At 44.7% G+C, this 16,037-nt stretch overlaps 1 protein-coding gene across 5 annotated transcripts in view; it reads right to left on the bottom strand.

Annotated features, from left to right (window-relative positions):
- The window catches only part of jakmip1 (janus kinase and microtubule interacting protein 1), a 45,358-nt gene that overhangs the window by 16,666 nt on the left and 12,655 nt on the right, over positions 1 to 16,037 (bottom strand). For 4 of the 5 annotated variants that reach the window (XM_059516452.1, XM_059516447.1, XM_059516451.1 and 1 more), the window contains exons 2-5: positions 8,633 to 8,894; positions 1,462 to 1,956; positions 551 to 730; positions 280 to 393 (exon numbers count right to left, since the gene is read on the bottom strand). In XM_059516452.1, coding sequence (XP_059372435.1) covers positions 280 to 393; positions 551 to 730; positions 1,462 to 1,956; positions 8,633 to 8,776 — 933 coding nt within the window. In that variant the 5' untranslated portion in view covers positions 8,777 to 8,894. The remainder of the gene's footprint in view (positions 1 to 279; positions 394 to 550; positions 731 to 1,461; positions 1,957 to 8,632; positions 8,895 to 16,037) is intronic. The other variant, XM_059516449.1, reaches the window with a different exon arrangement.

Here is a 16,037-nt window from a genome sequence, read left to right as displayed (position 1 = left end):
CATATTGGCAGTTCAGGTAGCTTGGTATATTAACATTTTCTAATTTAATTAAATACTCGATTATAAATTGTAAAATATACGGGTACCAATATTCCATTAGATAACAACTGAAACATTGTCATTATTTTTACACAGAATTTTTGGCAACCACAGCTGCAATTTTTTACTGTACATTTAACAGGATATTTTACAGTGTATGGCTCATATAAGATCCTATTAAATAAATTCCTATATAATTTTTGTCCTTAGTTTGTTGAGAGTGTGTGTATGTATATGTACCAGTTCGTTTCTCTCATCTGAAAGCAGGGTGTTCCTATCCTCTAGTTTCCTGATGACTGCCTGCAGCTCTGCAATCTTCAGGTGAAATCTCCTAACATCCTTCTCATCCACGTCCTATGAATGGATATCCAAACTTTATTGTGTGATGGTGTGAAGTTCAGCATGCAAAAAAAAGCTCTCTGCCATGTTTGTTCAGCTCTAATCAGTGTTTCTGTTCCTGAAGATATAAAAGCTTTTTATCAGCCATTTCTGATTTCAGAACAGAACGAACCTGGTTACTGACAGAGTCTGAGTTTTCCCCGAGAGACGACGCCACCTCTCTCTTCGGACTCCCATAATGCCGCTCTGCTTCCTCCTTCCGCAGCAATAGACGCTGTGTCTGTCCCGCCTGCACTCCCAGTTCTTTTTCCAGTGACTGCACCACACGATCTCTGCTCTTCAACTCGTCCATCTGAAACAAACATACATCAGAGTACATGCTTTTTGTGGTCATGCATTTCACAAAATGTCCTTCCTTTAGGTCTAGTTGCTAATAGACCTAACTAATAGCAAAAATAGCATGGAGGTAATGCACAGATATAGAAACGTTAAGGTTTTGGCCCAGTAAGTTCTTTGTTTTTAGATTTTTGCTGTTACTGTAAATGCTGTTATTTTGAACTTTTTATTCATTGAAAAATCCTGAAAAAAAAATTATATCGAGTTTTCAATATCGAGATCATAAGAAATGTTGCTTGAGCACCAAATCAACATATAAGAATGATTTATTAAGGATCATGTGATACTGAAGACTGAAAGCTGAATAATTTACATACATTCAAATAGAAAACAGATATTTTAAATTGTAATATTTCACAATAAAAATTTTTAAAAAACCTAAAATCCTGTCTATCTGTTCTCTGTCATAAGAAAGAAGTAATGAGACGGACATTTTGAGGCCTTTTATACATTAATATCAACTTATCATTAATATCTGCTGATATTTAAATCAAATGATGCATGTCAAATGTCAAACAGAGACAATAATACAAGTATGTATAAACATGTGTAAGTTGATTCCCCCCAAAAAGTTTAAACCAGAGCAGCCACACTGAATCAACCAATGGCCTGAGATTGGACTGAGACAGCCGTTATTTTGTGACATTTTATGTGGTGACGTTTTTAGATAACTCCATCCATCCTTACCAGTCTCCGGATTTCTCTCTCGCTCTCACGTTTGATTCTCTGGATCTCCTCCTGATGAGCTTGATGGGCCACTCTGAGATCGGCAGCTTTGGCTCTGTCGGCCTGCACAGCATGGGAGAGCGCCTCCTCTGCCTGCCGCCGTGACGTCTTCGCCTCCTGCAGCTCCTGGGTGAGCCTGAGTTTCTCTGCCTCGTAGCTCCTGCGGGCCTCCTCTCGTGCCTCCTCCTTCAGGGCATTACGTAGCTCGCTGCTGGCTCCATCCCGCAAAATACACACCAGCGACTGAAGCCGGGCCAGCTCTGTCTCACGGAGTCGTGCCGCCCGGGCCAGCTCGGTCTCGTGTTGCCGAGATAGGCTCTCTCGTGTGGCCGCCACCTCTCTCTGCTTCTCCTCATGGAGCTTGACGCGGAGTTCAGTGAGAGCGACCGAGTGCTTGTGCTGCTCAGTCTCACGTTGGGCCCGTAACTCTTGCAAACGTTCCCGTAATTTACCCACCTACAGATTGAGAGACAAGGTTATTTCACAGGACATTAACCAAGGTGAATATTGGCATTCACATTACGGTTCTCATAATGTTGCAAGTTCACCAATTAGCTCCCATTGCTTCAAATCTGTAATTACTAAGGTATTAATAAAATAATGTTTTTTTTTTTTTGATTCATGGGGTGAATTTCCAATTGTTTGTCAAATACCAATCTTTGGCATTGATGTATTTAAACAATTATAGATTTTAACCTGTAAATGTCTCCAAAAAGACAAAAATTTTCTATCCAAATCATTTACACAGATATATACTCTCAGTGAACAGATTGAAATAGGTTATACTTTATTTTAAGGCGTCATTGTAACAATGTAATACAAATAAGTACTGAATAATATCAATTAACTACATGTACCTGGTTTAGGATTAAGTTACTTGATATAATCCTTGATATAATAATAATTTATTATTATTATTATGTTACATTCATGTAGCATGTGTAACTATGTCACCTTAAAATAATGTGTAAACCTGAATTATTTTAGAGCCTCAGACCTTTAGTTCATACAACTGCAGAGTGAAAGAACCTGATAGACCTCTCAGCTCATCAGGAATGAGCCAGAAACCTTGGTTTCATTCCGAACATGATGAAACAATTAGATATTATGCTGTCTGCAGCTGGAATAAGCTTCCAGAAGTCAGATGTGCCCCAAATGCAGCCAGATTTAATTCCAGGCTAAAAACGCTGTTGTTTCCCTGTGCTTGCACCACTTTTCGTATATCGAAATGAATCCAATTCAATTTTAGATTCTGAAAGTTCTTTTTATATGAGCCCTAGACTGAAATCTGATTCACATGTTCTTTTACATGTGCGCTACATGTATTCTGAACAAAATATCAGCACATGAGCAGTGCCCAGTCATCTGAAAACTGGCGAAAGCCTGTGCATAAATATATAATTATCATTTCTAGTAAAAATGTGCATCATGGAATTGTTGCATACGTGCAGAGTATTTTTGTAGACAGACTTATTTGAGCATTAACAACATGCTTATTTTTTTCCCATCAGTCAGATTATTTCAGATCTACATCACCCCTTTCAAGCTCAGTCAGACAGATTGAGGTGTTTATATGAAGGCGCATCAATCTGATTGAGCCATCCGACTACTGATCTCACTCCTTATATACATATTTTTTTCCTTTTATTTGTTTCAATGTATTTATAATTTTCTTGTTGATTTCCAAGTTTTAAGTATTTTTATTTATTTTATTTTCTCAAATGATTTTAAAATGAACTTAATATGCCAATGTGTAGCACTTTGAATTACCATTGTGTGTGCAACGTGTTAAGGCAATTAACTTGCCTTATGTAAAGTAGGGCATAATTAGAAAACATATATTGACTATTAAAATATCCAGTGCACCCTTTCAAGAGAACTTCAAACTGCGTCCTCTACATGTTAGGTGCGAATATAGTATAAATACTGTAGCCTGTAGCAACTGAGCCTGGTTTCTCCCAAGGTTTTTTCCTCCATTCTGTCACCGATGGAGTTTCGGTTCCTTGCCGCTGTCGCCTCTGGCTTGCTTAGTTGGGGTCACTTCATCTACAGCGATATCGTTGACTTGATTGCAAATAAATGCACAGACACTATTTAACTGAACAGAGATGACATCACTGAATTCAATGATGAACTGCCTTTAACTATCATTTTGCATTATTGACACACTGTTTTCCTAATGAATGTTGTTCAGTTGTTTTGACGCAATGTACTTTGTTTAAAGCGCTATATAAATAAAGGTGACTTGACTTGACTTGGATAGACTAGAAACCAGAATAACATGTCATCCTCTTCTTTGTCTTCACTGACTGTTTTGTATGAAACGTGCATTCTGTTGTAAGAGCGATCTTCATCCTTACAATATGGCGAACACTAGCAAGCCATTTAGAGGATGTGTGCATCCGAGTGTTATATGACACCTGATGACACACATGATCTTTGCATTATTTGTTTGGGCGAAGAGCACGCATGCATGCAATGTCCTTGAGGGGGCAATCTGTGTGCACTGCAAGCGTTTTCCAATTAAATATCTCCACTCTTGTTTGTCTTTCTTTTTGAGGAAGGGGGGGGAGCCATCTGCATCTAGAAGCGACTGGGAGTTACTATCTCTCTATGGGTGAGACATCATCTCTAAAGACTCCCTCCTCGCCATCCAAACCCCTTCGGGATATAGTACATATCGCTTGAATGGCAGGGTGTACGCAGCAGCAGGTCAGGCTGTCGCTTTGTTGCACACAATTGCGGTGCTCCAGGCATATCAGGCTGACCTGCTGAAACCCCTGGATAAAGGAGAGGGCCTTTCTCCTGATGAGAAAGCTGAGTTGCGCCACACCATGGATCTCACTCTACAGCAGGGATTGGCAACTCCGGTCCTGGAGGGCCACTATCCTGCAGAGTTTAGCTTCAGCCCTCATAAAAACTCACCTGCCTGTATCTATCTAGTAATCCCAAAAACACTGATTGCCTTGTTCAGGTGTGTTTAATTAGGGTTGGAGCTAAACTCTGCAGGACAGTGGCCCTCCAGGAACGAAGTTGCCTATCCCTGCTCTGCAGTATGTGCTACTAAGCAGGCCACCTCTGCTATAGGCAAGTCCATGGCAGCTATGGTAGTAACGGAGAGAAATCTGTGGGTGAAAGAGAGGGGTTTTCTTCTTGTACCTCCATTGAGATGTTGGTTGAGAAGTTCAGGGAGGTGAAGGCGCGCTCAGCAGCCTTCAAATTCTTCATTCCATGAAGGTCCAGGTCTGAACCTGAACAACACAGGGGTCCTGGCCCGTCTTGGTCTGAGGATCAGAGACGGGTGCAGAAGGCTAGTATTGCGGCTGTGGGTAGGGGTAAGAGGAATCACAGGCCAAAGGGAGGTAGGCAAGACCTAAGGGATGTGATCCAGACAAGGTGTCAGCACTTTTGTCCAGATCAGAGTGATACTTAATTAAGGGCAGGTTTTACATCTGCCCTTATATTCCCCTTCCTAATTCCCTTATAATCCATCTGCAAGTTTGTCTTGCAGTGTTGTCCAGGACCTGTGTGTTTCTGTCCTTTTCTAGGGTAGGTCCTCGGTGAGCACCCCACTGGAATCAGAAACTGGGTGCTCTACTTGCAGTGTTTACCTCACTCGTCGATATTGTATACAGCCGGTATGATAGCCCTGGTTCTGGCTTCATGCTTCCTGGATCATGCGGCCAGGTCATAGGCTTCTGCGGGAGCCTTCTTGATCATCTTCCTGGATCCAAGCTAGGCTTATGCTTTCAGACTGCCCTGTCTGGTACACTATATCTACGTTGCCCTGAGGGGCTTCGTGGTCACCAGAATCTCCCCTCTTGCTTAGGCATCGAGCAGGAAGTATAGGTGGCATTTGTGAGAAACTTCTTGTGTAATGTTGTCTCAGGCAGTGCTTCCCTTGCCTCAGAGGGTTATCTTTGAGCTTGCCACTACCGTTTGGCTCAATACTTGCGGGCTTCTGAGGACAGATGCTTGGGAAGTTCTTAAATTCATGCTATGGTAAGTGCAAACGCTAAGCTTTGTGCACTTTCTGAAATCCACACGGTGGTAAGTGTGCACGCTAAGCACTTTGGGCACTTTCTTAAATCCACATAGTGGTAAGTGTGCACGCTAAGACTCTTTCTGCACTTTCTGAAATCCTTTATGGTAAGGGTTAAGAGTTATTAGCATCGTTCCCTTTCTCAGAGTTGGCTTAGACCCTGGTAAACCTTGGGCTCCACTCAACCAATGTGTATTACTTGGGGGTAATAGCCGAAATAAAGCTGATATAAGTTTTTTTATTATTATTATTATTAATATTTAAGAAATTTAAAAATGGATTAAATAATAAATGCGTAAAATAAACATATTATACATTAGATGACAATTAATTTTTCACAAATAAATAAATATTTAATAAAAATTAAATAAATTTTGTATGCATTGGGAATCATATTTTTTTAAATAAAGCAATGTTAACACTCATTTTACATACAGCACACAGTGAAAATTACATGAATATGACAGAGGGCAAATGCATAAACCACAGCATATTTTGAAATCATGAGTTTAAAGCATTCAAATCACACGGACTGACCGTCACACTGAGAACACGTGATCATGCTGGATAAAAATGCACACTTCACATGATCTCACAGCTGGATTCGAGATCTAATATCGAGATACTATCGACTAAGTTTGCAAGGTTTGTTAAATTAAATGTTCATTAGTCATTTTAAGATTTCTTTGAATCATATTAATGCGTATTTGTTTAATGCTGACGGCAAATGAGAAAGTATTATAATGTTTGCCTTTCTATTACTAATAATATATAAGCAATCGTTATAAAACTTTCTGTATACACCGATTCCTTTGTTTAACCGGTCTATCGGATTATTAAACAGACTTCTATCTGTATTAGACAGAACTGTTAACAACGACAGCGAAATCAGGAGCTGCTGCTCTCAAAATAAAAGTCCCGCCTGGAACACATCAGCCCAGAAAAAAAAATATATCGGGCTTGGCAATATATCGTTCGACCACTAATTCTTTGTGCAGTTTCTAAAATCCACACTGTGGTAAGTTTGCATGCTAGTATTTTGCTAGTACTTTGGGGAAGTCGTGGCCTAATGGTTAGAGAGTTTGGCTCATAACCCTAAGGTTGTGGGTTCAAGTCTCGGGCTGGCAATACCATGACTAATGTGCCCTTGAGCAAGGCACCGAACCCCCAACTGCTCCCAGGGTGCCACAGCATAAATGGCTGCCCACTGCTCTGGGTGTGTGTTCACTGCTGTGTGTGTGCACTTTGGATGGGTCAAATGCAGAGCACGAATTGTATGAAGTATGGGTCACCATACTTGGCTTGACACCATACAGTTCACCATAGTGACCTCTAAAGGATGCAGTTTGAAGTTCCCTTAAAAGGAAACGTCTCAGGTTACGTATGTAACCATGGATTCCTGAGCAGGGAACAAGACACTGCATCCTCTAGGGTTTTTCTACTGCCATGTTTCAGACACAAGCTTCAGACGAAGAAGTGGATGACATGTTCTTCCGTAGCCTATTTATACTATAGTCGCATCGGTAGTAACGTCATGGGCTGTCGCCGGCCAACATGTTGTTGGTGTTTTTTGAATGTATGCTTCAGACATGAGTCACGATGAGGCTCCATAGCGACCCCTAGAGGATGCCAGTCAGGGAACCATGCTTGCATACGTAACCTGAGACGTTCTCCCAGACCTCCATCCTCTAAATTTACTCACCTAATTTGTCCCTAGTTTTTTGCCACTTGCCACATATTCTCTGCATTTGTTTCCACCATTAACAAATGTCTTCATATTCTGTCAGTATTTTATAACCTTCAAGGTTTTATAATGGTATGGAGAGAGGGACAAAATGTAGTGACCAAGCAATGAGCTAGAAGGAATTAAATGTACCAAACTGGTTTTGCATTAAGCTCTGTGTAAAAACATTGTTTGATTTTATTTGTTTTACCAGGTCTAAAACCATGTTGGCATCATTTGATTATGAGAAATAATTCCCTTTGACTCCATAAACTGTCACATTTATCCTAGTTTTCCAGCAGCATTAAGCTGTCCCATTGTTTGACGGTTCCAGAGGGTGTGGCATGTTTACTCTTCTACTCATTATGGCCATGAAGCAATCATTGGCACAAATTACTGCTCAGACCGGTGATGGATTTTGGGATATATGATTCATAAGAGGATAAATCTTCTGAATCGGTTTAGATGTTTGTAGCCTGAACAGCAAGAATAATGCATGCAAATCTTATTTAAATGACATTCTTGTACGATTTATGATCTGATTACAGTTTTACAACACAAGTTTTAGGATATGTGATTCAGTCTGACCGTTTTTCATTTATTTTTCCTAATTTAGCAATGCAGATGTAATGCCAAATGTAAATTTATCATTCAGTTTTCATATTGTGAACTATTTCAAATTCACTAGTAAATAGTGAATGTGTAAATTTGTGAATGATTATGGATGCTTCCCTGTCTGAAAAACATTAATAGCTCCAGATATGCTTTCTGGATCACACAGAGATGTCATAAACAAACATGAGCAGAGCACAAATTTACAGTTTCCCAGTCCTCTCTTTTCACAAATCATCACTTGTGTCTCTGTATATTGTACTGATACTTAAGACATCACTATGACAACTGATGTACTGGATTATAACAACTATTTCTGAAAAAATCAGATCAGTTTTCATAAATTATGCATAGAAATGCAGACAGTTCATCGTAAAAAAGAAGTCAACTTTAACATACTTTTACTTATATGTACATATCACAGAAATACTTTACATTCAGTTTGTACTTGCACATATTATTTTAAAGCATACTGCATATTGCTATATTGACCCACTTAAGCACTTAAGTACATCTCTATATTTGATTTTAAAATGCTACTGTCTTTGAAATATGGTTAAACTGTTACTTACTGCAAAATGTACTTAAGTGTCATGAAAGGCTCTCTTTAAGTACACTTAAATGGACTTTTATGTTATTAATATTATATTATGTCCATTATTTTATTTTTTTTAATATGCTTGTAGGATTTGGAATACTACTAGTGCACAAAATCAGCTGTAATGTGAACAAAGCCATACAGTACATGGGCGTACCTTGCCTCTCTCCTGTTGCAGTTCATTTTGTAAGTCACTCAATCGGCTCCTCAGCTCTTCATTGGCTGTCTGTAGAGTTTCTATTTCCTGTTTTCCTCTGCTCTTTTTGGGAGGTGGGGCCGAGGTGGGCGTAGTTGCAGCCATCTTCACCAAAATGATGATTTACCAGTCAAATCCACACTTCCACAGTCAAATCTCACTCTAAAGCTTTTGTAACACTGGGAATTGACCACACCATCAGTGGCATCTTCCTCTTCTCCTGCTGGAAACAGAAAGGGTCGGTCAAAATCCAAAGTGACTGCACACACATTTGTTCCATTCAGTAAGGGCGAGGGTGTTGCCCTTACACATGCTCACAGACTACAGTCAACACAAACAATCTTACACACACTGATCTGAACACTCACATGTGCCATTTGTTCACTGGAATTTGGCTCCAAAGTATTTTGCATGTTTGTGCCTCCATCTAGTGGTGCCTCATTATATTACCGACAACAGATGCAACAATCACTATGTGGGCAAAAATAGTGGTCAACCACTGTGTATTGTTGTAGCTGTTGCTGTTGCTGTTGCTGTTGTTGTTGTTGTTGTTTGTGTGTGTGTGTGTGTGTGTCATAAAAATGTATCTTTAAGTACACTAAAATGGCCTTTTATGTTATTAATATTAAACTATTATTTGTATTATTATTATTATTATTAAATATAGGTTTAGGATTGCTGCAGTTTTTTGTTTTCTTTTTTTTCTGCTGGCCCAGTTAGGCCCATAGTTCCGACTGCCCTGTTTTAACTGGCCCCATCTTTCAAAAGGAGCTAATATTTACCATCTACAGTATGTAATAATAAGGTACTTATGGCCCTTTAGGCCAAAAAAAATGACCACCCATGCAACAGCTTTTGTAATTTATTATTTTTTTTGAGTATCATAAATACAGTTTATATACCACATACGCTTGCAATCAAACAAAAGCTTTATGGCATATTAAAGGTGATAATTGAATATTTTTGAGTTACATGCTTTTTTGTAATGCTGTTTATAAGTCACTTGTTTGTATGGTAGGGCACACAACTTTGCTAAAACACAAGTTTCTTTGGAAACTGAACAAATTTAATCACATGTCCAAGTCAAAACGCCAAGTCAAAAGAGCTCTCACACAAGCTATAGAGATTTATTAAATTGGACAATCTGTGGCGACAAGAAGAAACCTAGACAGGTTCCTAGAGACACAGATAGCAGCCATAAGCAAAACTTTAAAAGGTATCTACTGTACCAGAAAACCTTTGAGGGCATTGAAGAAAAAGCACAATATCATCAAGAGGAATAAAAATGTTTTATCAGAATAACTGTAAAAACCCTTAATTTACTTCCAAAGACTTGCAAGATGACCTGATGAAAGGCGGAGGCAACATTTCAATGAAGACTAAGAAGAACACTAAACGAGCTTGGCCTTCATGTCAGGACAACTCACCAAATGCAACTTTTGACAAAGAAGAACGTCTCGGTTACGTACGTAACCCTCGTTCCCTGATGGAGGGAATGGAGACGTTATGTTGAACGACATATGGGGTCTCACTGGGGAGGCCAATCATCTCTGAGTTTAAGAGAAAACGCCAGTGAAAATTGGCCCGCTGAAAATTAACATACCTGAGCCACTCCCCGTGCCAACGGATATAAATAAGGCGACAGGTGCATCCACTCATTAGGTTTTACGCTGAGGAGCCGAGAACGTGTCCCGGCAACAGCGACCGGTTCAAGGTTGTGGCATTTGGACATAACGTCTCCGTTCCCTCCATCAGGGAACGAGGGTTATGTACGTAACCGAGATGTTCCCTATCTGTCGGTCACTACGAGTTATGTCGAACGACATATGGGGTCCTATGGAAAACGCCACAACCTGAACACCGTCACAACCCTGTGGCGCTGCAATTGTCGGCAAGCCGCGGCATGCCACAAAAGCTACGCTTAAGGTCGTAACCTTCCCAAAGCCCCAGTGCAAATTCACTGACCTTGGTGCCGAAGGGGCCAAAGGGTGAGTACATCGCTGCTGGAGAAGGCCACGCTGTTGTTCCGCCCACATAAAGTTAATGGAAGGGATTTCAACCTTCAGAGAAAGATTGCTTCAAATCTTCCCTATTTGTTCTTTCAGCTTGGCAAGACAATGGGGAAGCGAGCCTTAGGAAAAGATCGCTACGGAGACCACATCCTACCCGTAGGGAGGTGACTTGTGGAGATACTGATATGGACTGACCCAGGGGGCAGTACTACATATGAAAGGGATCTCTGAGGCAGGTCCTACCTTAGAGTAGGGATGGAACAGCTGCCAGAAGAGACTGACAGAACGGGTCTGTCAAGGGAAGACACGGGTTTGCCAAGAGGGAAACCTTATCGTGGAAAAATACACATATGGGATTACTTGTAGGGAATCAAGACATATGGACACCTAGCCCAGTACAGGGGTTGACCGGAGCTCCAGGCATGCTAACACCAGTACTGGGCCTGGCGACAGACTGCTCCGCCAAGTCTGACTGCTGAGGGTGCTGGAGGATACTTAACCAGGGTGCGCCAACCGGGGAACTCTACTGGGAAAAGAAAGACGCTCGCATCCCTGTGTTAGGGGGAATGGCACAGCAAGCGTGACACCCAGCCAGCCCTTCCCGCCAGTTTACCTGTTACCCAACACATGGGAAGAAACTGGCTCTACACGAAGGTTGTAAAACCTCGCAAAGGTGTTAGGTGTCGCCCAGCCCGCAGCTCGACAGATGTCTGCCAGAGAGGCGCCATGCGCCAGCACATAGGAGGAGGCCACACTCTGTGTGGAGTGGGCCTTCACCCCCATGGGGCACGGCTCGCCTTGGGAATGGTACGCCAAGGCGATGGCATCCACTATCCAGTGGGCCAACCTCTGCTTGGAGACAGCCTTCCCCTTCTGCTGACCTCCAAAGCAGACCAGGAGCTGCTCAGTGCTTCTGAAGCTCTGGGTGCAGTCTACGTATATGCGAAGCGCTCTTACGGGACACAGCAACGCCAAGGCTGGATCTGCCTCCTCCAGGGGCAGCGCTTGTAGGTTCACCACCTGGTCTCGGAAGGGAGTGGTGGGAACCTTGGGCACGTATCCCGGCCGGGGTCTCGGGACAACGTGAGAGTACGCCGGCCTGAACACAAGGCACTCTTCACTTACCGAAAATGCTTGGAGGTCCCCGACCCTCTTGATGGAAGTGAGCGTGATCAGGAGCGCTGTCTTGAGAGACAGGAACTTAAGCTCGACTGAATCCAGCAGCTCAAAGGGACCCCTCTGAAGTCCTGTCAGGACAATAGCGAAGTCCCAGGAGGGAATCAGGGGTGTCCTAGGAGGATGTAACCTTCTGGCACCCCTCAGGAACCTAACGATCAGGTCATGTCTCCCCAGGGACCGGCCATCCACTGCATCGTGATGGGCTGAAATGGCAGCCACATACACTTTCAGGGTGGAGGGTGACAGCCCACGCTCCAGCCTTTCTTGCAGGAAAGAAAGCACGACTCTGACCGGGCATCTCCGGGGTTCTTCTCGGTAAAAAGAACACCAATTCGTGAACAGACTCCACTTCAGGGCATAGGCCTGCCTCGTAGAGGAGTTATAGTTATATCCTGAGTTATAGTGTCTACCACCGCTGGTGGCAGACTACTTAGGTCTGCCGCGTCCCATCCAGAAGCCACACATGGAGGTTCCAAAGATCTGGATGCGGGTGCCAAATGGTGCCAAGCCCCTGAGAGAGGAGGTCCCTCCTCAGGGTGATGCGCCAGGGAGGGGCTGTCACAAGGTGCATGAGTTACGAAAACCAGGTCCGGGTGGGCCAGTAAGGCGCAACCAACAGGACCTGTTCCTCATCCTCCCTGACCTTGCACAGCATCTGTGCAGGCAGGCTCACTGGGGGAAACGCATACTTGCGTAATGCCCGAGGCCAGCTGTGTGCCAGTGCATCCGTGCCCAGGGGGGCCTGGGACAGGGAATAGGACAGCTGGCAGTGGGAGGACTCGTGGGAAGCGAACAGGTCTACCTGGGCTTCCCCGAATCGACTCCAGATCAGCTGGACCATCTGGGGATGGAGTCACCATTGCCCGGGAAAGGTGAGCTGTCGTGAGAGCTGCACGATTGAGCTCCCCCCGGATGTGGGTAGTGCGCAGCGACTTGAGCAACGTCTGACTCCAGAGGAGGAGATGGCGGGCGAGTTGAGACATGCGACGTGATCGTAGACCGCCCTGTCGGTTGATGTACGAAACAGCCGCAGTGTTGTCCGTGCGGACCAACATGTGCCTGTCTAGCAACAGAAACTGCCGTAAGGCTAGATGCACTGCCCGTTGCATGTCGCGCCCCAGCCCGTGTTGGAGGCATCTGTTGTGGCAACAACATGCCGGGACACTTGTTCTAAGGGCACGCCGGTGACACGATGTGTACCGCGGCGCCATGCCCATCTCGGGACTCGAGAGTGCAACCAGTGCTGAAGTGGCCTCATATGGAGCAACCCGAGCGGCTTCACTGCGGCTGCGGATGCCATATGCCCCAGGAGCCTCTGAAAGTGTTTGAGTCGTACCACTGTTCTGCCTCTAAAGAGCACTGACTGGGCACGCTCGCTGGTGAGCCTTGCCATCATACCCACTGAGTCTAACTCCATACCGAGATAAGAGATTCTCTTTGCAGGGGAGAGCTTGCTCTTCTCTCGGTTGACCTGAAGCCCCAACTGACCGAGGTGCCGGAGCACCAAGTCCCTGTGATCGCACAACTGCTCTCGGGACCGGGCCATAATGAGCCAGTCGTCGAGATAGTTGAGGATCCTGATGCCCACTTCCCAGAGTGGGACAAGGGCGCCCTCCGCGACCTTCGTAAAGACACGGGGGACAGGGAGAGCCCGAAGGGGAGGACCTTGTACTGCCATGCCTGACCCTCGAATGCAAACCGCAGAAACAGTCTGTGGTGAGGGAGGATCGATACAGTACGCGTCTTTCAGGTCGATCGCAGCAAACCAGTCCTGGGGCTGAACGCATTTGATAATGCGTTTCTGAGTCAGCATCTTGAACGGGAGTTTGTGCAGGGCCCGATTCAGGACTCGCAGATCCAGGATAGGCCGAAGGCCACCGCTTTTCTTGGGTACGATGAAGTAAGGGCTGTAAAACCCTGTCCTCATCTCGGCTGGAGGGACCGGCTCGATTGCATCCTTTGCCAGCAGGACAGCAATCTCCTCGCGCAAGACAGAGGCATCCTGGTCTGCCACCGAAGTCTCGAGCACGCCATTGAACTTGGGAGGTCGCCGGGCGAACTGAATCGCGTAACCGAGTCGGACCATCCGAATGAGCCAGCGTGACGGGTTGGGCAGCGCAAGCCACGCTCCCAAACTCCGTACAAGTGGCACCAAAGGGACAGTCGACATACCCGCAGTGGTGCAGTGATGGGGAGTTGTCTCAGATGGCCTAGAAGGCATCGCGTTCCGAGTCATCACAGCCACACTCCTCTTGTTCCTGGAGGAACTGGCCAGAAATGCGTGGAGAGGCGTTGCGTCTCCGAACCGTGACCTCTTGACCGCTGGCGAAAGGGGCCGTCGTGGGTGAGAATGAGGAGGCAGTGCGTCGCTCATCGTCAACCCGCGAGCCTTGCAACTCGGAGGAAAGGGAAATTGCTCTTTTATGAAAAAGTGGGTGCCGCTGGTCCAATGGCAACAGAACAGAAAGAAACAAAAACTGAGAATTCTCCACCCGTCCCTCCTCTGGGGGAAGGAGTGGCTCTGTCTCCGCCAGCTCCTGAAGAGCAGTCTCCCACATCTCCGAGTTGCCCATGTCAGGGCCGCTTAGTCGTCTTCCTAGAGGACTTCGCAACAGGAAGTGACATGGGGGGCGCGCTCTCCTGCGCGGAGCTCAACGCGCCGGCCTCGAATAACTCTTAGCACGGGGCGGAGCTGGTGTGGAGGACGCAGGGGGGCGCCCACGGCGACGAGGAGGCTGAGGCACCGCCCGCGACGGAATGGTGGCAACCGGAGGATCACGTCGTGGCAAGATGTGCTGTATGGCCTCAGTCTGCTGTTGTTCTTTCAAGAACTGCTGGGCACAGCCCCTGACAGCGTCACCACACAGGACAGCCGGGGAGATGGGAGCGTCGAGAAAGTGCACTTTGTCAACGTCTCTCATACAGACCAGGCTGAACCAGAAACGGCACTACTGGACCACCAGAGTGGTCATCCCCTTCCCGAGGGACTGCGTCGTGACTCCGTCACCCGGAAAGGTGAGGTCAGTTGCCGTGCGCAGCTCCTGCATCAACCTCGGGTTGGTTCTACCCTCATGCATTTGTTAAAGCCTTGGCTTGGTGAGTTTGCAGGATAGCCTTGGCATGCAGAGCAGAGGCAGCTTGGCCCGCAGCACTGTAAGCCTTGGCAGCGAGAGCAGCCGACAGAGATGCGAATCGTTCGTGATTTGCTCTTTTAGGAAATCTGCTCTCTTAGTTGAAGCACCCAGGGGAATCGCTGAAAGGGACACCACTGTTTGCGCCGTACCGCCAACCAGAACAGCTTCCCGACACAGCAGATGAATGGCTTTGTGGAGTATAACAGCTTTCATACAACCACTCGGCTCCGAAGCAAAAATCTAATGAGTGGATGCACCTGTCTCCCTATTTATACCCGTTGGCACGGGGAGTGGCTCAGGTATGTTAAATCCACTAGCTAATTTTCATTGGCGTTTTCTCTTAAACTCAAAGATGATTGGCCTCCCAAGTGAGACCCCATATGTTGTTCGACATAACTCATAGTGACCGACAGACAGGGAACATACAAGGCTGGTTTGAATATGCTAAAATTAATTTGGATAGACCTCTGGAGCTCTGAAAGAATGTTTGTGACAAAACTGAAACCTTCTGAACCCGTGGCTATGCCTGCAAGAAATGCAAAACTTAAGAGAAGAAGAACACCATTTTCATAGTTAAGCATGTAGTTGGACCATTTTTGTTATAAAGGTGTTTTGCTATTGCGAGCAGTGGAAATCTTGACTGTATGAAGATCATGGATTTTTTGAAGTATTGGGCCATTTTGGCAGAGATTGTGATGTCTTCGTTGCAGAGGATGAAACTTGATTATTATCCAAATTTTGTTTAATTGATCGGTCGTAGATTGTTCTTATATGGCTTTCTCTGTCTTTACGTTTAAATCTTATTCAAAATATTTGGTGCAGTTTGAAGAAAGCAGTGCCAATGAAAACGATAAAGATTATCAGTAATCTGGAACCTTTTTTCAATGGGCCAAGATTGCAGTAGAGAGGTGACAGAAGTTTCTGAGCACTTACAGATAGCATTTAAGGTTATAAAGAATAAAAGATTCTGCACAAAATTTGTGGGTTGAATAATTATGTACACAGATCTTTAGAGCCAATTTGAATTTTATTTATTTATTT

The sequence above is a fragment of the Carassius carassius genome, chromosome 29 (genome assembly GCF_963082965.1).
Source record: "Carassius carassius chromosome 29, fCarCar2.1, whole genome shotgun sequence".
Taxonomy (NCBI): Eukaryota; Metazoa; Chordata; class Actinopteri; order Cypriniformes; family Cyprinidae; genus Carassius; species Carassius carassius.
Note: the sequence above shows the minus strand (reverse complement) of the source record. Positions and strands in the feature narration are given on the sequence as shown.